The sequence below is a fragment of the Mesocricetus auratus genome, unplaced genomic scaffold (genome assembly GCF_017639785.1).
Source record: "Mesocricetus auratus isolate SY011 unplaced genomic scaffold, BCM_Maur_2.0 Super-Scaffold_100007, whole genome shotgun sequence".
In the NCBI taxonomy this organism is placed as follows: domain Eukaryota; kingdom Metazoa; phylum Chordata; class Mammalia; order Rodentia; family Cricetidae; genus Mesocricetus; species Mesocricetus auratus.
In genome coordinates, this window is record NW_024429191.1 from 92106904 (window position 1) to 92131162 (window position 24259).

General features: G+C 54.0%; 2 protein-coding genes across 8 annotated transcripts in view; both read left to right on the forward strand.

The window, feature by feature from the left end:
• Positions 1-4758, forward strand: part of Rab37 (RAB37, member RAS oncogene family) — a 63011-nt gene extending 58253 nt beyond the window's left edge. For 6 of the 7 annotated variants that reach the window (XM_040750032.1, XM_005069952.4, XM_005069951.4 and 3 more), the window contains 7 exons: positions 584-625; positions 1091-1157; positions 1242-1294; positions 2254-2319; positions 2869-2925; positions 3004-3080; positions 3213-4758. In XM_040750032.1, coding sequence (XP_040605966.1) covers positions 584-625; positions 1091-1157; positions 1242-1294; positions 2254-2319; positions 2869-2925; positions 3004-3080; positions 3213-3318 — 468 coding nt within the window. In that variant the 3' untranslated portion in view covers positions 3319-4758. The remainder of the gene's footprint in view (positions 1-583; positions 626-1090; positions 1158-1241; positions 1295-2253; positions 2320-2868; positions 2926-3003; positions 3081-3212) is intronic. The other variant, XM_040750033.1, reaches the window with a different exon arrangement.
• Positions 4759-5865: 1107 nt separating this feature from the next.
• Positions 5866-23348, forward strand: Slc9a3r1 (SLC9A3 regulator 1). The gene is made up of 6 exons (XM_005069948.4): positions 5866-6489; positions 18459-18620; positions 19394-19547; positions 21225-21265; positions 22211-22300; positions 22523-23348. The coding sequence occupies exons 1-6, from the start codon at positions 6064-6066 to the stop codon at positions 22712-22714; spliced, it is 1065 nt and encodes a 354-aa protein (XP_005070005.1). The 5' UTR covers positions 5866-6063; the 3' UTR covers positions 22715-23348.
• The last annotated feature ends 911 nt before the right edge of the window (positions 23349-24259 follow it).

The window sequence follows — 24259 nt, forward strand, 5'->3', positions numbered from 1 at the left end:
GCTGCCCAGCAAAAGATCCCGGAGGGGAAGAGTCTTTGCGCCTCTCCCAGTGAATGGAGTCCTGAGGCTACACTGAGAGGATTATGGGTAACTGGAGGGCCGGTGGTCTTGCAGAATGAGCCTCTGAAGGCCTCAGGATGTAATGGGTGCCTCATCTCTAAAGTTGAACTCTGGAAGGCAGAGACTGAAGCAGGGAAGGGTCAGACCCTCCCACACACTCCCTGTGCTGCCTGCTGAGTCCAACAGACAACTAGGCAACTAGGCATGCCTGGAGAGATGGCTCAGTGGTTAAGAGCACTTGGCAGCCCTTCCAGAAGTCTTGAGTTCAATTCCCAGCAACCCCACGGTGGCTCACGGAGAACTAGGCAGGTTTGAAGGTTCTCCTTGCCTGACTAAGTTATGTGAACGATGAGTGGAGGAATCTTGAAACAGGTCCCCCACTGCTCTAATAGGGTGATCTGACTGAAGATGACTCAGGTTCACCACACCGCCTGTGGGCCTGGAGAGAGACCAGGACAGGATAGTGACAGACCTCAGAAACAGCCAACATCCCCTCCCCACCCTCTGCCCTTTTCTCTTTCAGAACAAGGTGGTGACAGTGGATGGTGCCAGGGTGAAGCTTCAGGTAGGAGCAGTGGCTGGGATGGGGGAGGGGCTTGCACTTGCTTCTGAACCTGAACCACAGGCCTACAGCCCTGCCCTCAGTCTGGGGCAACTTCCTGTGGGGCCCAGGAGAGGAAACTGCTTTTCTTTGTTTGATATCTGCAGAAAAAAGCAGTTCTCAGGCACCCTCTCTCCTATCAAAGGCAACTCACAATGCCCTCAGCTAGGCTTAGCCTCCCTTACTGTTTTCCAAGTCTCTGCTGCTCCGAGCACCCCAACCCCTGGGCTGGAGAAGAGGAAACAGTAGTTAATGAGTTTAAGACCCCAGAAACACCATTGGAGATGTCATCAGATGCTGGGGAGCCCCGTGAGAACCCACAGTAGGAAACAGCCCCCCCCATCTCACAGACAGCTCTCACGCCACAGCATGAGCTCTCCAGTCAGCAGCTAACCCTGCTCCTTCACACCTCTCCTCTCTCTCTCCCAGATCTGGGACACTGCAGGACAGGAGCGCTTCCGCAGTGTAACCCATGCTTATTACCGAGATGCTCAGGGTAAGTCCTTGTCCTCTGACCCGTCCCCACTCTGCAGCACCCCTGCTGATGCCCTGATCTCCTCTGCTATCTGTCCCCCTCCAGCCTTGCTCCTGCTCTATGACATCACCAACAAATCTTCCTTTGACAACATCAGGGTAGGTCCTCCCCTCCCAAGGTCCTTCCCTCCCCCCAACAACCCTGACTGTCGTGAGCAGCCACAGCAGGGCCTCTGCGGGCCAGATTGCTTCAATTCTGTAAAAACAGGCAGACTACAGAGCCTGTCACCTTTGAAAAACACTCAGCAGTGACTGGGTATTTCATTGCTATGTAGGCATGGAAACCAAGCAGGTTGATGTGCCCTGTGCTGACTGTATAGTCCTAACTGTGATTTATGAGTGTGTTTTATATCAAAGTGTTCAGAACAGTCCCAGCTCCACCCTGGACAATGATCCGCAGGGACCCAAGGGAAAGTCCAAGCAGAAAACTCCACATGCATCCAGGTCAAGTTGCAACACAAGAAGACAGAGTGAGTGGCTGTGTCCTCACAACCAAACCATTAGAGAACAGAGGCCATAACCAATAGATACAAGCATGACTCTGTTCACAACACTGTATAGGTCTCATGTGCTCCTAGACCTTGAGAACTGGTTACTGAAAAGCAAACTGAGGGGATAAGACGGATAGCTATAAAAGGATGGAAACTGCATGGCGTTGCTGCTTCCAAGCCAGACATCACTAATCGATCTCAGCACTTTTTTGGTCAGAAAGGCAATACAGAAAAATGAATCCCAGAGCCTTGTATGCTGAAGAAAAGCCTGTTACTAGTGTATTAACATCCCCAGCCAAGCTTATCCATCTCTACCTCCATCTCCAATTCCCGTTTGTTGTTGCTGGGTTGTTTTGCTTTGAGGCAGGGCCTAGATATTGTAGCTCAGGCTGGATCTGCCCTCCTGCCCCTGTGCGGGGAGTATAAGCCTGTGTTGTGACACATGGCGGATCCCATTGCTTTGGATGGCTGAGCCCCTCTGTGGTTTTAGCATCCCAATGCAGCTCTCCAGGAGAAGAATACCCTGGTCCTTGGGCCCAGCCTGGCTCAGCTTCCCCTCTCCCACAGGCCTGGCTTACGGAGATTCATGAGTATGCCCAGAGAGATGTGGTGATTATGCTGCTAGGCAACAAGGTGAGTGCTTCTGTGCTAGAGTCCATGCACTATGGCTCTTCTCTCCCACTGACTCAGCACCAGCCCCGCCTAGCCCCATAGCTACCTAAATCCTTGGGGGGGGGCCTTTGAGGTCTCCAGTATGGAAGTCAGACATGTCTTGTGGCTTCTGCCTGTCCTACCCCAAAGCTTTAGTAGTAGCAGCCCCTTCCACCAATAACCTAAACTGCAGCCAGGTGACTCATCTGTCAGCCATCACTAGATCATTATGGACAGACAGATCAGGGGTCAGGGATTAGGTACAAAGTGTTTAAGTCAGCTGTTGTCACCTGATGAAGCTGGGTCACCACACCCTTTGCTAGAGTTACACACCTCCCCAAGTGCACAGGGCGGGCATCGGGCACACGGCCTGAGCAACACAGAAACCCTGGCCCCAGGCCAAGCACACCTACCTGCAGTCCCTCAGGCTACCAGAAGAGGGCAGGCTGTGCTTGCTCCTGGGGCCAAAGATGGGTTTCCTGGGGTCAAGGCTTCCTTCCCCGGAGTTGATTGACCCACATGGGTTTACAGGCGGATGTAAGCAGTGAAAGGGTGATCCGTTCCGAGGATGGAGAGACGCTGGCCAGGGTAAGTGGCTGCCAATGGGGTCAGGTGAATGGTGAGAGAGGCCAGAAACAGGCCCTGAGAATACTCTCTCCCGGGCAGGAGTATGGTGTTCCCTTCATGGAGACCAGTGCCAAGACTGGCATGAATGTGGAGCTGGCCTTTCTGGCAATTGCCAAGTGAGAGCTGAGCAGGGAAGGGAAGCCCGGGTTGGGGTGGGAGACGATCTGGGAAGCCAGGATGGGGGGAGGGGGAGTAGGGAATGCCTGGCTCTCCAGTCCCAGCTCTGCACATGACTCTTCCTGTTCTAGGGAGCTGAAATACCGTGCAGGCAGGCAGCCTGATGAGCCCAGCTTCCAGATCCGAGACTATGTGGAGTCCCAGAAGAAGCGCCCCAGCTGCTGCTCCTTTGTGTGACTCCCGAGGGGCTAAGAGGAGGTGCAGAGACCCTTGGGAAGGCAGTTATTCTAACTGCCAAGCCAACTAGAAGAGAGCTGGGGTTCAGTGGGCAGCCCTGGCCAGGGAGATAGCTGCCACCCTAGTTTCTCTAGCTTCCCTGTGTCATGGGAAGGGTAAAATAACCATACTTTATCTTAGTATATATAACCTAAAACCAAAAAAAAAAAAAAAGCACCAGTGTGCCACCCCCCCCAAAAAAAAAACATAGGCAGGGACTTGGTCCTTTTGCCTTCTGGGAGTAGGTTCTAAAAGGCTGGGCCTCCTAGCAAGATGCTACTGCACTGGCATGGCACCAGGGGACACTGAAGCACTACTAGGATGTGGGAGCTGTTGTGACAATCCTCACTAGGGAGGCTAAGGAGACCCCAGCCTTCTCTTCCTCCAGCTCCCCAATAGGAAGGGCCTTAGTGCTGGGAGCTAGCCCAATGCCACAGGAAAGGTAAATGTGGAGATGGGGGGAGGGGTGTGAGAAGAATAGCAGTCCCTTGGGTGGGGTCTGCTCAGTTACCTCTGGCCTTCCTCACTCTCCTCCTGGAAGTGTGCCCCTTTTTCTCTGCCACACGAGCACAGTGGGGCACCTGAAAACATTACTTTCAATTCTCTGGACCTCACATCCCAAGGGATGCCCACCATCCCATGGAATCTCTCTCATCAGCCTTCTGCCTGGGTTCCTAGACCCCAGAGGTCAGAGCCAAGAAAAAAAAAATCCCTTCCTTCCCAATCCTGTGACAAGGTGTACAGCACCACAGCTATTTAAGGCAGAGGGAAGAGCCAGATAAAGAACTCACCGGCTCCTAGAATGGGTGTGAGGCAGAACTGAACAACACCCCATGGTCCAAGTTTCCCCATTAAGCCCCAGCTCTCTGTCTCTTCCCTTTAACTTCAGACCAATACTAGGGCCAAAACTGTTTCATCTCCTCCTCTTCCACTAAATCATGTAAGAGGGTGGGAAGTTGTCCATTTCTGGATGAGCCGATGTAATATACAAAACAAGGTAGTTGGTCAAGCTTTGGGTATGGAGAAGGGCAGGCAGCAAGGAAGTCGTATAGGCCAAAGGCCATGTGTCTCCTAAAGCCACCCTTAGGAGGACTCTGGAGGTGTGTAGATCCATGACCGCAGGCAGCTTTACTGCCACTCTCCAAGAAAGTATGCATTGCACATTTATGAGGTTACTGCATTTGCTTTCAAGGCAGAAATCTTGCTCTCTGAGCAGTCAGCACTCTAAACGTGGGTTGATAAGGAAGCTCTCTGTGACCTCTCACAGTCAGATCAAGGAGGAGCCTGGGCTTGCCTGTTCTCTTCTGGGACTCTGAGCAGGTTGCAGGAACTCCAGTCACATAGCTCTGGGTCTCTGGCATTTGTGTTTTTCAGAATTAAATTGCAGTATTTTGGAAAGTATACCCTGGCGTTTTTTCTTTGTTCCCAGAGGAAGAGGGATCGTGTTGGGAAGTTTGTTGCTTGGCATTTTGTGGGAAACTGTTACCCAATGCTCAAATCGTTCCATCCTCATTCTTCCTCATTCTTTGGTGTCCTTATAGGCTCACCTCACCCTTAACTGACTGCCCTCCCCCAGACCAGCATCTTTGCGAGCCAGAGGGAGCTGGAAAGCTTATCTCACAATCCAAGTCATTTTTCTTTCTCTGTTGAAAAAAGCCAGGCCTCCATTCCCTCCAGAGTGAATCCTGAGATTGACTACCTGTCTCTCCCCGCCCCCTCTCCCTAGCCAAAGAAAGACTGCTGCCCAAACCAAGTCTTTTATTTATTTACTTATTATTTACTGATCTACCCTCAGGCAGCCTGGTCTTCCAGGTGGGCTGCTAGGAGCCTTGGCCTCTCTGTCCCGCCCTACACGTTCCTAGAAGGGATCAGAGCCCAAACCTTCTCTTTATGCCAAGTCCTGGGATAGTGCAGTGACTCCACAAGTAGAAACTTTGTTACCTAAACAACCCCGCTCCAGAGTTATTCTGTTACAGTTACTCTGTTACAGTGTTACTGTGTTACAGAAGACATCCGTCCGGTTCTTAAGCTGGCCCCGGGGAGGAGGAGGAGTGAGTGGGGAGGTGGGGGATGGTTTCCTAGGCAACTGTCGCTCCCATCCCCCTCCCCAGCCAAGCTGTGCAACAGGCTTAGACTGACGGCGGTTAAAACGTTGAGGATCCTTTACCCCGAGACTGGCTCTTCTAAATCCCACTCCACGACGTGGAAACCAGAGCGCAGCCCACGAGGCCCCTGGGCTCAGTACCTGGAACCCGGCCCCCGCCCGGGCTCCGGCCCCGCCCCATCGGCCCAACTCCGCACTTGGTAACAAACACTTCCACTTCCTGGGCTCCCTTTTCTTCTCCACTGCGGGGAGCCGCGCCGAGTGCAAGCCACACCCCCACCCTTCTGATTGGCCATATTTGTGCACCCCCGGCCCAAGAGCCCGGGTCTTGTGGTTTCTGATTGGTCCAGGGTGATCCACACCCACGATACAGCCCCGCCCCCGGCTTTAGGAGCCGGGCGGGCTCTGGAACGCTCAGACGCCGCGCAGGGCGGGGATTGGCCGGCTCCCTTCCTGTGCGTTCGCCGCCGCCGTTCCTGGGACACCTGCTCACGGTGTCCCCGTACGGTGCTCAGCTCCCAACTTGAGCTCCGCGTCGCGGGGAGAAAGGCCGTGCGTCCCCGGCCTCCGACGGGAACCGCACTGAGCGTTCTCAGGGCAAGATGAACGCGGACGCGGCGGCCGGGGAGCCCCTGCCCCGGCTCTGCTGCCTGGAGAAGGGTCCGAACGGCTACGGCTTCCACCTGCACGGGGAGAAGGGCAAGGTGGGCCAGTTTATCCGGCTGGTGGAGCCTGGCTCGCCGGCCGAGAAGTCGGGGCTGCTGGCCGGGGACCGATTGGTGGAGGTGAACGGCGAGAATGTGGAGAAGGAGACGCATCAGCAGGTGGTGAGCCGCATCCGCGCGGCGCTCAACGCCGTGCGCCTGCTGGTGGTCGACCCCGCGACCGACGAGCATCTCAAGAAGCTGGGCGTCCCGATCGGGGAGGATCTGCTGCGCTCCCAGAAGTCCGAACAAGCCGAGCCGCCAGCCGCCGCTGACGCGCAGGCTCAAAACCAGAATGAGGCCGAAAAGAGCCACCTGGAACGGGTAAGTGCGGGTATGGGACTGGGGTTCCGGAGAGACTCGGGAGCCCCGGACGTCCAGCACTTGCTGAAACTCCAGAAGAGTGGAGGAAACGGCTTCCGCCCTCTGACCCGAAGCCATCGATGTTCCTGAGGCAAGCTTCGGGCTCCGACCCGCGACCCCATCACCCTGTCCGGGGTCACTGGGGAACAGAGCGCGGTTGCCGCCTGCACTTTCGGTTCCCTTGAACTTTGGGGGAGGCGACGCAAAGGAATTCGGTCCCCTTCTCGGCTCCCATTGGATTCTGCCCCCCATCCGGACACTCTTTCTCCCTCCCTTTCTCACTCATTCTCTCTCTCTCTCTCTCTCTCTCTCTCTCTCTCTCTCTCTCTCTCTCTCTCTCTCTCTCTCTCTCTCTCTCTCTCTCTCTCCCTCCCTCCCTCCCTCCCTCCCTCCTCAAAAGTTGGCGTGAATGCTGAGTAACTAGAGGTCCCTGGGAAGGTCTTCGAAGTCCTGCCCGCACCACCTCGGTTCCCTAGTTTGTGCATCATTAACTCACGCCGATTGGACTTCATCCTTCTCAAGTCTAAAGTGACTTCTAAGAAAGAGAGGAAGTCCCAGCGTCTCCGAGCGAGGGGTGGGGGTGGGGTACAGGGAGGAGGCGCAGAGACGTCTTGGGGGTGGTGGCTCTGCCACCCTGGAGGATTTATGATCCTCTGGAATGTGAGGAGTAAGCGCTCGCTAGCTGGTATCTGGGAGCCTGGTGGGAGGACCTTGAAGAGGAGGAGAAGGAGAAAGATGGTTGGGGGAGGGCGTAGTCCTAAGGCCAGGCAGTGTCCCGCAGAGTCCACCATGGGCAAGTGGTCTCGCCCTGGTATTGTCACTGCTCACTCCAGTGCCCTGAAAGCAAGCCGGCTAGTTGGTTTTGCCTGTGCTTAGTATTTTCCCCAAACAACCCCAGTTTGGATCAGCTGCTGGAGGGGCAGCTGGCAAAACAGGAGCTGTTGTGCTGAGCTGAGCGTCCGTTCCCTAGAGAGCAAGGAGAGAGGGAGGCCAGGCTCAGGGCACAGGCTGTGGGAGCAGGGTCCCTTCCCTTCAGTGTGCACTAGCTCTCTACCTGATAGGGGCTGGAGGCAGCAGTATCCATGGCGACAGGAAGATTCTCCCTCAAAAGAGAAAGGACACTTCAGCCTTAAGGTTGAAGGCGGAGCCTGAGAGTACCAACTGGTTTGGTGGAAGTGAGGTCACCAGAAGCCTTGTTCTGCCAGAGTTAGGTGCTGGGAATGCCAGGGCCACCAGGTTCCCACTTCCTGCCAGTGCCAAATTGGCATTGGCAAGCAGTAGTAGACAGTAGTAGAGTCCCGGCCGCAAGCTGGAACAGGTGACCTCTGCTCCTAGGCACAAACCCAATTTGAACTTTGCTCATTGATTCACCATTGCCTTTTCTCCTACCCCCCCGCCACCTCCCTGGCTTTCCCTTTGGACTTTAGCACCAGGACAGATAACCAGCAGCCTCCCCTCACCCCCCAGAAACTCACCGACTTGCAGCCATGCTCAGCTCTTCCCCTTGCTCTTTCTGGTGTGCTGCTGGGGCTGGGCGCCGAGGGGCCGTGTGGAGGCTGCTGTGCAAGGCTCTGTATCAGACCGTTTTGTATTTAAAAAGGCAGTGCCAGGGCTCCCTCTTGGAGATCTGCCCTCTGAGAGAACGCCGCGGAATCGGGGGCCCTAGGCAGTAGTAGGACACCTGCGTTTGTGTAGATGGTGCAGACCGGGAAACTCAAAGTAAAACCATCCTGGGGATAGCATCATCATAGGACTTGTCAGTCATTCTGTGAGCTTTGATTCTTCCATTTGTAAAATAGGAGCATTGGGCAACATGGTCTGTCTTTCAGTAGTTATCAAAACACCAGGGAGTGCTTGTCCCCTGTTCAATAGTTAAGTTCATTGTTGCCCAAGCCTTGAAAAGTCCCGTCCCTTCAGCTTTATTCTGCTGTGTTTCTCTGGTACAGAGTTCCCATATTCTGGTGTGGTGGTGAGCTTCCAGATGATACTCCCCCACACCCCATCCAGTATTGCAAAATATGCCAGTAAACACTGAGGCATTCCTTTCCTCAACTGAGATTTGACAGTTAGTTTTGGCCTGGATTTGTTTGCAGAGCGGGAACTCCGGTTAATCTCATCAGTTCTCATGTGACAAGAGGTGTCAGCTGGAGGGTGCTGCTGAAGAGACTGGCCTAGTGGCCTCTTGGTGGGCCAAGAGCAAACAGGGCAGGTGATGAGAGGTGCCTGGAACACTGGCCATCCCCGCTGGCCTACCGAGACTTCTTTATTGAGACAGGGTTTTATTATGTAGCTGTGGCTGGCCTCTAGACCAGGCTGACCGCAGCTCATAGAGGCTCTCTTGCCTCTGCCTCCCAAATGCCGGGGTCACAAGTGTGCTCCACCACACTGAGCCCCTTCTTTGTTTCCAAAGACAGTATCTCTCACAAAGGCCTGGGATGTTTACATTTGTAGGGATGGCTGATTTGTTTTGAGACAGGAACTCACAGAGATCCTCCTGCCTCCTGAGTGCTGGGATTAAAGGCCCACCAGGCTGGAATTTATGAATCTGGCTAAGCTTACTAGGATTATAAACCCAAACCTCTACTGCTGGCTTTTTTTTGGAGGGGGGTGGTTTGTCAAGGCAGGGCGGACACAGGGACAACACTGGGGATTGAACTCAGATCCTCATGCTTGCACAGCAGAAGTTTTACTGTCTGAGCTGTCTCACTGGCCCTTCACCTGCTTCCTATTGTCTTTCCCTACCAGACATAGGACAAGGCCTAAATCCTTGAGCTTTGGCCCAAAGTGGGGCTGGGGCATACCCCAGCCAGCTCAGCTGTTCTAGCTGAACTGCCTGGAGTCCAGTTTCTTCATCTCCTTAAGCCTTTGTTTCCTATTGTGTAAGTTGGGAATGATGGCAGTGACCTCATGAGGTTATTAGGATTACATAAGGATGTGTGTATAAGTCACTCAATACCTGGCACTAAGTAAGTGCTCAGTAAATGTTGATTGTTGGCATTTGAAGTAATAAATAGTTCTCAGTGATTCCTCCCTACTTGGGCAGGTGCAGCTGTGGCCAAGCCCAGCTCTCAGAAGTGCTCAAAGATCACTGATGTTTAATGTTTATGTGATGAGCTGGGTGTGGCGGCTCAGGCCTATAATCCTAGCACATGGGAGGCAAACGCAGGAGGATTGCCCCTTCAAGGCCAGACTGGGCTACAAGACCAGATTCTGCATTATTATTATTATCATTTTGGTTTATGGAGACAGGGTTTCTTTGTGTAACAGCCTTGGCTGTCCTAGAACTTGCTCTGTATACCAGGCTGGCCTTGAACTCACAGAGATCCACCTGCCTCTGCCTCCTGAGTGCTGGGATTAAAGGCAGGCATCACCACAGCCCAGCTGCATCAATCAATATTTAAGAATAATAGTTCTTTGTAGTACCACCCTCCCCACTGCCCGGCTCATTCCCAACCACGCTAAAGATCTGAATCCCCTCAAGCAAGCTATATATCCTCGTGTCTCCGTGTGTTCCTGTGTTTACAGCTTCACCTCTAATACATCAGGAGCCCCAGGGCACAGCCTCGGGCTATTTGTATTCCGTCACCAACACTGCTCTGTACCTACTGTAGGGAGGCGCTCATCATAGTGGTTTTGAGTTAATGAGTGAATCCACAGCAGCTGTAAGGGAGCTTTGCCCAGTTTGCCCCCTCCAGCACACCTGGGCTTGTTTGTGCTTCCAGTACACCTAGAGATGGAAGCCCAGACGGAATCAACCACTCCTTCTTGCCTATTAGCAGCTTCCCTTCCTCTCCCCCTCCTCACAGGGAGGCCGGAAGTCTAAGCTTTGGGGGTGAGACACAGTAGTGTTGAGAGTCTCCACTCTGCTGCTTCCTGCGTCTGAAGCACTGCTCCTTAGTCCATGCAAGTCTTTGCTCCCAGTCAGTGAACCGGGTAACCAGTCCCCAGTCTTCGGGGGTCTTAGGAAGAGCAGCATGATGACAGGCATGAATGGGAAAGCACTCAGGTTCATTCAGAGTCCTCCCAGCCTTGACCCTGACCCTAGAGGCAAAGCCCGTGTGGGTACCCAGGAAGCAGGGTAGGTGGGCGGGCACAATTAGCTGACAGGGTTAACTTGGCCAAGATGAAGCTTCAGAAGGGTTGGCTTTGGAAGGAAGCTACTGGGTGTTTGGCTTTGAAATGGACAGGTCAAGGCCCGTTGTGGCAGAGCATGCACACCTTTATTTAGTCCCAGCACTCAGGGAGACAGAGGCAGGTAGAGCTCTGTGAGTTTGAGTCCAGCCTGGTCTACATAGCAAGTTCCACGCCAGCCAGGGCTGCATGGTGAGACCTGCAGAGCTCCTAGTTCTTAGCCTCAGCCGTTGGTAAGTTTGTCTTTCTGGAATGATTGTTTTAGAGGCTGAAAGGGGCTTCCTTCTCAGGAAACCCCAGCTCAGTGGGGAAGGAACTTGCCCCCCCCTGGAGCCCTCTGGGAAAGTGGGGGAATGCCTAGGAGTTTGAAGGCCAAGGAGCAATGTCAAAGTCTGTTGGAGATGTGGCCTCTTCTCTGGGGAAAGTGAGCTGTAGTTGCTGATCATCGGTGTTTACTACCTGTCCTAAGGTAGGTGGACCTATTTGGAGAGGAAATGCATTTAGTGAGTGTGATTACCATCACCGCAGGCAGCTCTCTTATAGGGATGGAGATAGCCATTAAGATGACTCTCAGCTAGAAAGCAAAGGCATTTTGGCTCCCCAGCCATGACCCCACTGTGTGTACCTACCTCCCTTTGGTCACACAGCTGAGTTGTACTTCAGAGCCCAGCTCTCCAGGTAAATTAGGTACCACATCAGGACCATCACAGTGTCATAAACTCAGGCTTCTTTGTGCCCAGTGACAGTTTGTCTGGGATACACAAGGCTACAGGTTAAAACCCCAGCAACACAGACAATTGGAGATTCAGGGTGCTTGGACCAGCTTCCTGCAGGGGTTAGGGTAACTAAGGTTCCTCTTGGAACCAGAGCTTTTAGCCACACCAGAAAGGTGTGGATGCCTCCTAGAAGCTCAGCCCCGAAGGGGTAGTTTCTATCCCTTTATGGGTGGGGTGTAGCCTGGGAAACTAAGTCTTAACCCCTACCCACCCCTCCCATCTCTGCTTTTCCTTGCTAGTAACCCTGCAGCGTGAAGACCCCAGGAGGCTGGCTTTGAACCGCCCCCTCCAGGTAGAACAGCTCACACTCCATATCCGAAGCCACAGCCCCAGCCATTTTTCAGTTCCTGTATCCTACATAAGAGCGAGCTATAGATCTCCTGAGGTCAGGTGGCTTCAAAGACAGCATGGTGACATGCAGAGAGCCTTGGCCAGATTCAAAGCAGCTTCTCCACTTGCTTGTCGGGTCACAGGCCCACTGCTCAGAGCAAGCTCAAGAGTAGATGCTGTCTGGGGCTGTCCCTGGCAACACAGGGGCCGAAGTGAGCCAGCTGAGTCTTGAGCCACATGAAGTGTCCAGGAGGAAGTATGCTGGCCGTGGGGCCTCGTGCAGGTCGATATCCCTTATCTGACATTCTTGGAACTAGAAGTGTTCTTAATTCTGGGTGTTTGCCAACTTCGGAAGACTTAAACAAACCTGAGACGCAGGGTCCAGACCCAAGTCTACAGGTGAAATTCACCTCTGTCTCAGTGTAGTTTCTACACACAGCCTGGGAGTAATCACATTTTGTTTAGGAACCAACGCTTCCTGGTATGGAATTTTCCATGTGTGATACCATGCCAAAAATTTCAGATTCGGGGAGTAAGGATGTAGTTCTGTGGATAGAGGGCCTGCTTAGCAGGCCTGATGCCCTGAGTTCTAGCCATGGTACCCCATAAAACTGAGCTTGGTGGCACTGGCCTGTAATCCTTAGTCTTCTGAGAAGTCGAGGCAGGAGGCCACTATTGGATCCGTAGTGAATTTGAGGCCAGGTCAACTTGGGTTACAGGAGACCCTGTCTGGAAAAAACAATTCAGATTTTTGGAGCAATTTGCACTTCACATTTTTAGATTAGAGATGTTTAGTCTGCAAAAATAAAAAGAGGTAAACTCCTTCCTTCTCTTGTTTGTGCTTTGTTTGTTTTTATTTGTTTGTATATTTGTTTTGAGACGGGGTTTCTCTGTGTGTGTAGTCCTGGCTGTCCTGGAACTCACTCTGTAGACCAGACTGGCCTCTAACTCAGAGATCCATTTGCCTCTGCCTTCCAAGGGCTGGGATTAAAGGCATGCCCCACCACACCCAGAAACTATTTCAAGTTTTTAAACAGACCCACACCTGAGGTGATGATATTGTGTGTTTTGGTTACAATTTGACTGTATCCCCTGAGGGTGGGGCAGTGCTAGACTCACTGTGTAGACCAGGCTGGCCTCCTGGCATTGCCATTGCCACTATGCCTCGCTGTTTTTGAGGTTTCCCTACATGTCTGTTATATTTGTACTCTGTCGAGCTTCTCCAGCCCTGGGTTCAAATCCTGCTCTCTCCTGTTACCAAGCGTATGAAGTTGAACTTTGCTTTTCCCCTCTGTGAAATGTGGGCGTATCTCCCTTACAGAGTACAGTTGGGGTTTATATGAGAAAATAGATATAAAGCCCATAGCATAGTGCCTAGTCCATATTAAACATTCAGTAAATGATAGCTGCTAATTGTTCTTTCAATAATGAGCCCCAGTTTCACAATGAGCTCCTTGAATGTCCTTGCTTAGCCTCTTGGGACAGCCCATAAATCTGCAACTTCTGGGAGAAGAGTGGGGGTTGGTAATGGTGGACTGCCTACCGGGCAGGCAGGAAGGCACCTGGCTGCCAGCCTTGGGTGGTGTCCAGCTAGGCAGTAGCCCAGGTACCAGCCTGCTCTGTCTCAGGCTTCCCCAGCCTGGGAGAGGACAGAGCCGAACCCTGCTTCCCCATCAGTCTCGCCCAGCACTGATGGGAGGCACAAGTCAGATGGAGGATCTGGCTCTCGAGTCTTGGTGTCTCCGAAGACGCCCCCATTTTAGCTCTCCGGGTTCCTCCTGCTACCTGGCTCCTGCAAAGACCACCACCACCACGATGCACACGCACACGCGTGCACACACACACACGCGCACACACGCGCGCACACACGCACACACACACGCACACACACACACACACACACGCACACACACACGCAATTGGGACGAGAAGTGTTCTTGTACAGAGGGAGAGGAAGGGGAGGAAGGGTCCTACAGGGAACTTGAGATGACATCAGGCTTGCTAGTAGCCGATCCTACATCAGGAGGGAGCAGAAGACATCTGTAGCCTACGGGGGCTGAAGTGGAGCAGAGTTCCAAGCCTCTGGCCACTTCTCAGCCTGCCTAAAGGATGGCGTCCAATGCTGCCTTTACATGGCAACCCTAGGCAGCATGAAGCCGTTTCCATCAAGCTTACTTGAGGAATGATGCCAGCTCCAAGCGCCTATGTCCCCCAAGTTCTTGGGAAAGAAACCCTAGCTGCTTCCCACAGCAAAGCAGAAATGTCCCCAGCCCCTCCCCTCAAGGGCTCTTGCTCCTGGCCCCTCTTAGTCCCTCATCTCTATCTGGGGCTACTTCCCCTGTGTGGGACAGCAGGACACCATACTTATTTCCGTAAATAAGAGCCCTGGGCTGGGCTGGGCTGGGCTGGGCTGGGGAAGAACAGTCTTAGAAAGTGTTCCCTGACCACCCTGGGGGGCTTCCCACTCTCACTGCCATTGCTTCTGGGGCCCTTGGGAAGTGCTGTTTCTCCTGAGCCCATCACCATGGTATCAGCCAGGGAGGGGCTGGGCCCAGAGAGACATTGGTCCCCCAGCCACCCAGCAGACCTCCCTCTGCTCCCCAGAGACAGCGCTAGGATTAAGGTATCGACTTTCCTCGGCTTTCCAGGTGGCCCGTGGTTGGTGACTATTGAATTCGGTGCCCCCCATCCTGACCTGCAAAGGGTGGGTGGAGATGTTGGCCTGGTCTTGGGGTGGGGTTACAGCCCTGGGGGCAGAGGGTCAAGGGGCAGCCCACTGAAGAAGGGAGAAGGCTCCATGAGGAAGGTTTGGAGAGGCTCAGTCCAGCAACATCCCTGTCCACTAACACCAGCCTGCCACCATTGCCTGGGGCTTTTGCCTCTGTCTCCAGTCTCCTGAACCCGTCCTGATTTTTTACTTTGGAAGTTTATGATGTGGAGGCTGTATGTAGCTTCTGGGTCCATGTTCCCATGAAGGTGCCCCCGACTCCCGACCCCACCCCATGCTGTGGCTCCTACTGGAGTTGGCACAAGTCTTACGGCTGCTTAGGGTAGAGGGGTCCACACACCAAGCCCAGGATAGTGTGGAGTTTTCCCCCTTTATCTCTTTTCCCAGAGGCAGAATCCAAGCTCTGGTACCTTGCCCCTCCCCCATCTCTACTTGACTCTAGGCCTGGGAACCAGGGGCCTGCCCCCAGGGGACTCTCCTAAGCTCCACCCAAGCTGGGATGGGCTGAATCAGCAGCTGCGGTGACAGCTCCTGAGGACAGGAAGGGAATAGTTTAGTTTCTCTGAAAGTTAACACCCCCCCCACCCCGCTTGTGGAAGAAGAGACCCAGAACAGTGGTTCTCAACCTTCCTAACGCTGGGACCCTTTAATACAGTTCCTGGTATTGTGGTGACCCCCAGCCATAAAGTTATTTTCGGGGCTACTTTATAACTGTGATTTTGCTACTGTAAATCATAATGAAAATATCTGATATGCAGGATATCTGATGTGTGACCCCCTGTGAAAGGGTCTTTCGGCCCCCAGGTTGATTGATAACTCTTGCTCTGGAGACTTCCCAAAGGGCCCCGTTAGCATGGAAGGGTCTGTGAGTGCTTCATGGAGCTGGGCTTTCTGGAGAATACCAGTCACCTACCCTGCCACCCACAGACCCTGCATCAACCACAGCGCCACCCAGAGGCCGATAGAGTAGAGGATGTCGTATCCTCTCAGCCAGGATCCTCTAAGTCTTCCTGGTCCTAATGCTGCCAGGAGGATGCAAGTGGACCTTGAGCTGTGATGACCAGAAAGGGAATGCCGAGGTGCGGTGGGAAAACCCGAAGCACACACTTGGAACCGGAAGGAGGGCATCACAGGGACACCTAGCCCAGCCCCGGTGCTGGGAGTCACCGCTCCTGAACCCTCAGCCTGGTTCTGGCCACAGCGCCAGCCCGGGCATGCTCGCAGCCTCGTCACCCAGGGCAGGCTTTCTCCTACCACTCAGGCTGGGGCTCTGGCTACAAGAGGCACGGAGCTCCCAGGAGGAAGCCTGTGGTTTCATTAGCTCCCAGACACCTGGTCAGTGTGAGAAGCGCCCCCGCCATCTGCCTGTCACTAGGCTTCACTCCGGGCTGCCTAGTTCTGGACCCAGCGCTTAAGAGCAAACCCGATGTTGTGGTGGGCGGAGAGCAAGTCTCCAGTCAGACTGAGTGGGCTTTAGCTTCTCTGCGTTGTAATTTCCCTGTCTCAAAAACAGCTAGCCAACTTCAGCCAGGCTACTGTGGGAAGTCTGGGGAAAGGGAATCCTGAGGGGGGGGTTAGGGGGGGAGTGGGGGGCAAACTGGGATTCCACACACTGAGGGCCAGAGGAGGAGGTGTGTGGCTAAGGCAGAAAGCTGAGCCCGTCTGTCCTGGTGGCAGCAACTCGTCAGACCTGTTCAGCTCACCTAGGCAGCCTGGGGGAGGGCCCGTGGCAGCTTTGTGCAGGGATTAGCTGCAAGGAAGAGACTCCTCCTCACTCCCAGAACTACATGGTGCTGGGGGGGGGCTGCAGGAGGGGTTAGGTGCAGGGTGAGGGGCTGCGTAGGCTGAGGGAAGGAGGGGCCTCCTGTGGTACCCTCTTTTTGCTGCTCATTTGGTTGTCGTTGCTGTTTGAGGTGAGGGATCCGGGTAAGTAACCACTAGGGGAAACCCCAGCTGTCACCTTCTCTGCATTCTGAACTCTTCACACACTCCTCACCAGCATCCTGAACACAGGTGCACAAAGCCTGCCCAAGTTTTTTTTTTTTACATCTTTATATTTTACTGTGTGTGTGTGTGTATGTATGTATGTATGTATGTATGTATGTATGTATGTATGATGTATGTTGTGTGGGGTAGGAGAGTCATGGTCATAGGACAACCTGCGGGAGTCACTTCTCTCTTTGCGTCCTGTGTCCTGGAGATCAAACTCAGGCTGCGCTTGGCAGCAAGCACCTTACCCCAGCGAGCAATCTCTTCAGCCCCCACCCAGAGTGCTGGTGAAGTAGGACTGAAGGCCCAAAAGCCCTCCCTTCACTCCTCCGCCCCTCCCCTCCCTTACCTTTTGTATTCCCGGCTGAGGGTTTGGGTTTCAGAGCAACCTGGCCACCACCCTCCCCAGCCCAGTGTCTCAGAGTTACACGACTGTTCCTTAGTGTTGAGGACAATGGCAAAGCCCTGGTATGCATGGGGACTTAGTAAGAACAATGGCGACATCCAGGTCTGGGCAGGGACTCGGAGTTCCAAAAGTGTTGCTTTATACTGTGTCATTGGGTCTCAGCAGCAACCGAGAGAGGCAGGTAACAATGAATAACCCCCCTGTAAAGGAAGACCCTGAGGCCCAGAAATGGAAATGATTCACCCCAAGTCTCAAGCTAGTAGGAGAGTTTTGTTGCCCCACAGGGTAGGTAGCAACCCAGGGTTCCAGCCAGTGGTGAGTAGGCTGCCCCAGGCTTGGAGTTGGGGTCAGGGTGGTGCTCAGATAGGGCTTGCAAAGCCTCCAGCTTCTCTAGGCTCCTGTCCATAGTCTGTCCATCTGTCAGTCTGTGTCATGAGAATATCAGGGTTGCAGCTTCAGAGCTAAGCCACCCGAAGAGGACGGAAGATGTTGAAATTGTTCCAGCTAATGTCAGGGTGCACAAAAGACACCTGCTTGTGTCCTTGGGGGCAGGGGTGGGGGCGGGGGTGGCTCAGTGGGTCAAGGCACTTGTCACCAAGTCTCATGACCTGACCTCCAATTGTGAAAGGAGAGAACCAACTCCCGAGTTGTCCTTTGACCCCATACATGGGCTGTGGTATACTCATGCTCTCTCTCTCTCTCACACACACAAAATAAGTCATGTTAAAATGAAGATGCCGGGCAGTGGTGCACACCTTTAATCTTAGCACTCAGGAGGCAGAGGCAGGCAGATCTCAGAGTTTGAGGCCAGCCTGGTCTACAGAGTTCCAGGACAGCCAGAGTTACACAGAGAAACTCTGTCTCCAAAACAAAATTAAAAAAAAAAAAAAAAACAAAAAACCAAAGCCCTGCTTTCCAGGCCACTGTTTTTGACAACATTGGCCCAGCCCTGCTTTTCATGGTCTCCTCCCCATAGGAATCCTTGGGGATTAGTCACACACACACACACACACACACTCACTCACTCCTGTTGCTCCCTATATCCTTGGCAGGACCTAGAGCTGTGGATGGTCCCATCTACCCTACCCCAGGACTCTTCCCCTAGCCACTTACTGGGCTTTAGGTTATCAGGGTCACATTTGGCTGGGCCATTTGACTCCCTGGAGTCAAGAAGGGAGCCCACTAGAGATGAAAGCCTTTACTGTAAACAAACCGGCCTGGCTTTCAGTAAACAGCTGTCCTTACCCTCACAACAGATCCAGGGGCCAGGTGTCCGCTCATGAGCCTCAAGTGCCCAGCGAGGCCGAGGGGGGGCCACATGAGCCTTGGGTGGGGAAGGATAAGACCAAACATGTGAGTAATAGAGTAGCCACGAGGGAACCTAGCCCAGGCGGGGATGATGGCTTATCCAGCTTGCTTCAGTGCTAAGTGTCTGTTCACACCTGAACCCTGGGCCAGGTTCTCCTGCATTGCTCTGTGGGCTCCAAGTCACCACTGGAGGGAGGTAGAGTTGGAGAAGGCAGTGCTTGGACATTGTGGAATGACATGGCTGCTTCCTATATCCCTACAGCGCGAGCTCCGGCCTCGGCTCTGCACCATGAAGAAAGGCCCCAATGGCTATGGCTTCAACCTGCACAGCGACAAGTCTAAGCCAGGCCAGTTCATCCGAGCAGTGGACCCAGACTCCCCCGCAGAGGCCTCTGGACTCCGGGCCCAAGACCGCATTGTGGAGGTGATACCCTTTACAACATTCTCCGTATTCTCCCAGGCTCTTCCTTCCCGGTCTTTGCTGCTTCGGGCCAGCCCTACACCGCCTGTGATTTGATTAGCCCATGGGTTATGGGCAACCCAGAGATGCTGGATGGTGGGCAGCAGCATGGGTAGAGTGGAGGAACAGAGAGGAAGGGTGTTAAGTGTAGGCGGGCACTAGGACAGGCTGAGTGGTTCTGCTTTACCGAACACACACTCGGCACCCAGGATCTACCTGCCAAAATCCAGGGAGATGCCAAGATCACCTGCATGGCCTTCCTGATGCCTGAGTGCTCCGGGCCGGGCACGAGGATGGACCCAGTGCCCTCTCCTGAGTTCAGTTTTGAGACACTGTTCTTCAGCTGTGCTCATGACAGAGGAAATGTGAACTAAATGCTTGGGCTGCTCCCAGAATCACAGTGTGAGAACCTTAGAGCCGCAGATCAGCTCTTCCAAGACTTCTCACTTTACACGTGAGAAAACCAAGGCCCAGAGAGGGAGGTCAGAGGAGAGCCCAGTCCAGGATCCCAGGCCTCCCCTGGCTCCCAGCTGTGTTTGCATAGTCTCCTCTGGGCATTTCCTTTGCCTCTTCCCGTTTGTCTTGCTTCCCAGCCGACTGTCAGAGAACTGCTGACTGGCTGGGTTCGGGTCTAAGCACACGAGGGGATGCGGCATTCCCAGATGGGACTTCCTCCTCCTGCCCTCCCCAGCACCCAGACCTGTGTGGGTGACCCCCGTCCCTGCCCTACCTCACAGGTCAATGGTGTCTGCATGGAGGGCAAGCAGCATGGGGACGTGGTGTCTGCCATCAAGGCTGGAGGGGACGAGGCCAAGCTGCTGGTGGTGGACAAGGAGACTGATGAGTTCTTCAAGAAGTGCAAAGTGATCCCATCACAGGAGCACCTGGATGGTGAGTGCACAGCTGGGTGCCCTCAAGCCAGGGGTGTGGCCAAGTGCCTAGGGCTTGGCCAGAAATGGGGGGTTAGCTTCTTGACTTGTAAGGAGACACCTAACAGTATGGGTTGGTGGAGATTAGAAGCAGGAATGGGCCAGTCGTGTCTAACGGTGGCAGGTGATGGAAATTAACTGTCATGAAGGAGGGGGTGAGATTTTGGTTAGTACCAAGGCATGGCCTGGGCCTCTCCCTAGTCCAGTGAAGGAGTCCTCTGAGAAGAAAGAGTTAACTCTGGGGCAGCCTCCAGCCTTTGCTGGGCAGATCAGAGTCCAGTGACAGGGGCCCAGTGCTCCCTTCCCCCTTTGTCAAGTTGCCTTGGAAACTCAGGCTTGCTGACTCTGGAGAGTAATGGGTCCCCTTCAGGCCCTGCCCTCTCCCCTCCCCCACTGTCATCTTTCCAAGCCTGGCACCTCCTCCTGTTCAAGCCAAGCCAAAGTGAGTAGGGCCACCACACCAGGCAGGAGGGGCTGAGCACCCCTACTCCTTAGTCCAGACTTTCTGCCTGGGAAGATGGCTCTGGAAGTGTAATCTGTTGTGCTATGCCGAAAATGAAACCTGCCTGGACTTTGCAATAGTTGCGGCCTCCTATGGATTGAGATTGTAGTATTGTCCACATAACTCAGATCTCTGAGGCAGGAGGCCCTGGGGAGGATTCACATGGATCATAACCTAATATACAGAAGCACCCCCACTGTCTTCACTGGTCTCAGGAAGTGGACCAGCCTACCCCCTTTCGCAAGCCTTATGGGAGGTGACTTCCCCTGGGCCTGGCTGTCTCTCACTGACCTCTCCTGACTCCTCAGGACACTGCCTTTGAACCTTCTTGTCCCCTCATTTCCAGGTGCCAGATAGTTAACATTTGTTTGCTCTCCAAGGCAGCCAGGTGCCAGCTATATAATCTGAGGTGCGGCCCTAAGTCTGCTGTCAGCCCCTGAATGTGAGAATACCAAGGCCCTGCCCTGCCCTAGGGTGTACGTGGGTGGAGGTCAATTCTCCCCTTCTACCGTCTGGGTCCTGGGGACCCAACTCAGGTCATCGGGCCATCACTGAGCCATCTCTCTGGCCATACACAGGTGACTTTTTTTCGACTGGCTACCCTAAAACTCTATCCCATCTTAACTCTCCTGCAAGCCTGGCATCTTGGCATTGGGGATCAGATGTCAAGGGAGGCCCAGAAAGGTAGCTCAGTGGTAGGGCACTGATTAGTGTACGGAGGACTGTGTGTTTGGCCCCCAGAACTGCACCAAGTATTACTCTGTTATAGGGAGCTGTCTTGTCCATCACTGGTTGCCAGTCAGGATCAAGTAGTCCTCCTCAAGTATGATCCTCCCACGCACACACCCAAAAAAGTTCCCCCAGTTTGCCAAATGAGGCATTGTAAGAATAAGTTGTAGTTGAAAATACCAAAGTATGGCACTGTGGTGGGGTCTTGTTTTCTGAAATTGTCAAACAATCTTTCTGGGCACTGGGTCATCAAAATGCCAAATTACATACAGTGGGTTGCAGCCAAAAAAACGTTGTGGCCTTTGACCTCCAGTATGAGGTCTGGTGAGCTGCCCAGGGCATAGCTCTGGCCTCCTGCTCTCCTCCCCCAAAGTCTCTGGACTGACCTTTGCTGTTTCCCTCATCTAGGCCCCTTGCCTGAGCCCTTCACCAATGGAGAGATACAGAAGGTAAGGGGGTCCCCTACCCCCTTTTCTATGTGGACAGGGCGAGTGGTAGCATGGTTGGGAGTCTGGCTCAGGCTGACACATCAGGGATCAGTTCCAGTTTCTTCCTGAGCTCCAAGCCATGGGACTGCCAGGGTATCCCAGCCCCTGTCAGGGGTAAGGCTGTCACTTGGGAAAGGCTTGCCTGGGGCCCCTCGGCAGCCCCCGCCTCCAACTCCCACCACACAGAAGGGGCCATTCTTCCCCCCAAGAACAGAGCCTCAGTGTCTGGCTGTTGGTCCTGCTACTTCCAGTCTGAGTTGGAAGAACAAAGTCCCTCCCCTTGGGCACAAGGAAAGGGGGTGAGGCTGGGAGCCAGCCGAGGCCATGGAAGGACCCAGGAAGGGGCTGAGTGCCAGGCTCACACCCAGCCAAAACCTCTACTCTGGCATGGGCTGTCTCAGAATCAGACCACAGAGCCTGGAGTTGGCAAGAGCTGTTTGAAGGCTTCCTTCCTCTATAGGGACCTAGTGGAGGCAAGAGTCAGGCCATGGTCCCCACCTTTTGCCACCCATCCTTGGTTCTAGAACTTTCTATCATCTTATTCCCTAAAGACCCTGTTTGGCTACTTTGGGGTTAAGGCCTGGAGAGGGCTTCGAGGGTTAAAGGGATATGCTCCTCATGCCAAACAGGAGGACCTTGGTGGTCCTGTGCTCCAAGAAGCCCCTCTTGGGTTGCTGATCCAAAAGAGTGAGTCAGCGCTCAGAAGCGCTAGGGAGGATGAGAGATTCCGCAGTCCCGCCCCCTGCCCAGGTGATGGATGGAACCAGGCTGCCCCAATCCTTTTAGGAATGCAGTAATATAAATCTGGAATTTGGATGGGTGGCCAAGCCTGATCAAGGACCCTTCTCTCATCCCGGTCTCCTTTCCCATCCCCTGCCAACCCATTCCTTTTCCTCTCTGTTCCAGGAGGGCAGCCGTGAAGCCCTGGTAGAGGCAGCCTCAGAGAGCCCCAGGCCAGCCCTGGCGAGATCTGCCTCCAGCGATACCAGTGAGGAGGTAGGCAGGCCCCGTGGGGGTTGGTGGCTGAGTTACGGGAAGCCATTTCCAGGCCACTCTGGTTCCTGGCACAGTAGCCTGCCTTTGAGGTCACATGGGGAGGTGCAGTTTGTTCTTGTGACCTGGCTACCTTGGCCATGGCCCCAAGGGATCCACCTCTCTGAAACCAAGGACCAGGGAGCCCTTAGGGATAGACACTTGACTCTTTCTTCCTCTTCACAGCTAAATTCCCAAGACAGCCCCAAGAGACAGGAGTCCACAGAGCCCTCATCTACCTCCTCCTCCTCTGACCCCATCTTGGACTTCAACATCTCCTTGGCCGTGGCTAAAGAGCGGGCCCACCAGAAGCGCAGTAGCAAGCGGGCCCCGCAGATGGACTGGAGCAAGAAAAACGAACTATTCAGCAACCTGTGAACACCGGCCACCCACGGGCCAGCGCTGGAGGGTGGAGCTGCCCACCCACCCAACCTAGCTCCCCCTCTTCCCCAGTCACCCACCAATCAACATTCAAATCAGCATCCCCCTCTTCCTGACAAATCTGATTTTCTTAGGAATTCTGTTCTTGCCCACCTTAGGGAAGGGGAAGGTTTCTGTCCTGTCCCCTTACTCCTCCCTGAGGGCTTCATCCTACCAGGTGTCCCCTCACCAGTCTGCCTAGGACATCACCTGGACCTGCACCAAGCATGGACCTTTAGACCTCCCTCGACTACATGTGATGACCAAGTCCAGGGCTGACCAGGGACTGACTGTTGCAGCCACTGCTCATAAGAGGCAGGGTACCCGAGGTCCTCAAAGCTGTGGTTTGGCCTTCTTAGGTTTATTTGATTTTTTTTTTATATAGAGTGTAGCATCTTTTAATGATTCTTATGATTTTCCTAGTTGTTTGTACCCAGAGCATGGCAACAGCCTCATCCTTAAATTTTTGTTTCCACTTTAACCCCGAACGGCCTGGGCAGCACGGGGAACCCTGGCAGCCTCTGCCTGTCCTGGGCCAGGTGCCGCCATTGTAAGGACGTGCCTTCAGAAATTCACTGGTTCCTTTAAGCCACTTGAGCCTGTGCGTCTTCCTTTGGAGCTTTGCCTCAACCTTCAGGCAGTGGGCAGTGAGCAGCACTCCCAGGATGCAGACCTTTGCTTGAGAAGCGGGGTACTCCTGGAGGACCATCTCGGGCTCCTGAAACTCTAGTGGGCGTGCTTCGCAGCTACCCGAAGTCCACAAGGCCCCTCCAGCTCTGTCTGCTTAGCTCTGTGTCAGTGCACCCTGGGACAATAGGGATGTTTATGGTACTGTGGGGTGAGGAAGCTGAGGTCCACGTGCTGAGCGGGCTCTGAGGCTCCTCATTCCAGACGTGTGCTCCAAGTGAAGTCTTACTACTACAGAGCTGGGTTCAGGCTTCCTGCCCTGTTATCATCGTCTGTGGGCCCCCCCCCCCCCCGTCCTGTTATCATCGTCCATGCCTCCCCCTCCCCATCCTATTGTCTTCTGTGTGCTCCCCCTTCCCCCCCCAGGAGTACAGGATTCTCAGCAGTCTGCTGCGGACACCCTCCCTTATCTGCCCAATGGATTGGAAGGCAGATAACCAGCACAGGAGAAAACTAGTCCACTTAGCTGCAGGGCACATTGTGTGTCGAGGTGGGATGGAAGGGACCTTGCAAAGGGGAATATATTATACTGCCTTTCTACCAGGAGGCCCCTGAAGACCCAGCTGCTGGACCAGGCCCTAGGACAGGTGTTCAAAGATGAAGGGGAGTGTGACCACTCAGAGCCAGGCTGCCGGGCTGAAAGGAACAGATGAGGAAGACGATGGCTCTGGGCGAGAAGCCCTGGAGCCCTCTCTGGGCTGGGGGAAGGGCCGTCTCAGCAGCCTTAAACCATCCCGAGCCCTTATCACAGTACCTGTGCCTTGTACGTGCCTGCTCAGCTGGGCCTGGCCTCCCTTGTCCACACACACTTCCACC

What these genes read in the sequence shown, in the direction of transcription:
- Slc9a3r1 (XM_005069948.4), top strand. Translation starts at nt 6,064, where the DNA reads ATGAACGCGGACGCGGCGGCCGGGGAGCCCCTGCCCCGGCTCTGCTGC. An exon ending in ATCACAGGAGCACCTGGATG is followed by an intron (nt 19,548 to 21,224) that starts GTGAGTGCACAG and finishes TCCCTCATCTAG; the next exon opens with GCCCCTTGCCTGAGCCCTTC. An exon ending in CCAGCGATACCAGTGAGGAG is followed by an intron (nt 22,301 to 22,522) that starts GTAGGCAGGCCC and finishes TCCTCTTCACAG; the next exon opens with CTAAATTCCCAAGACAGCCC.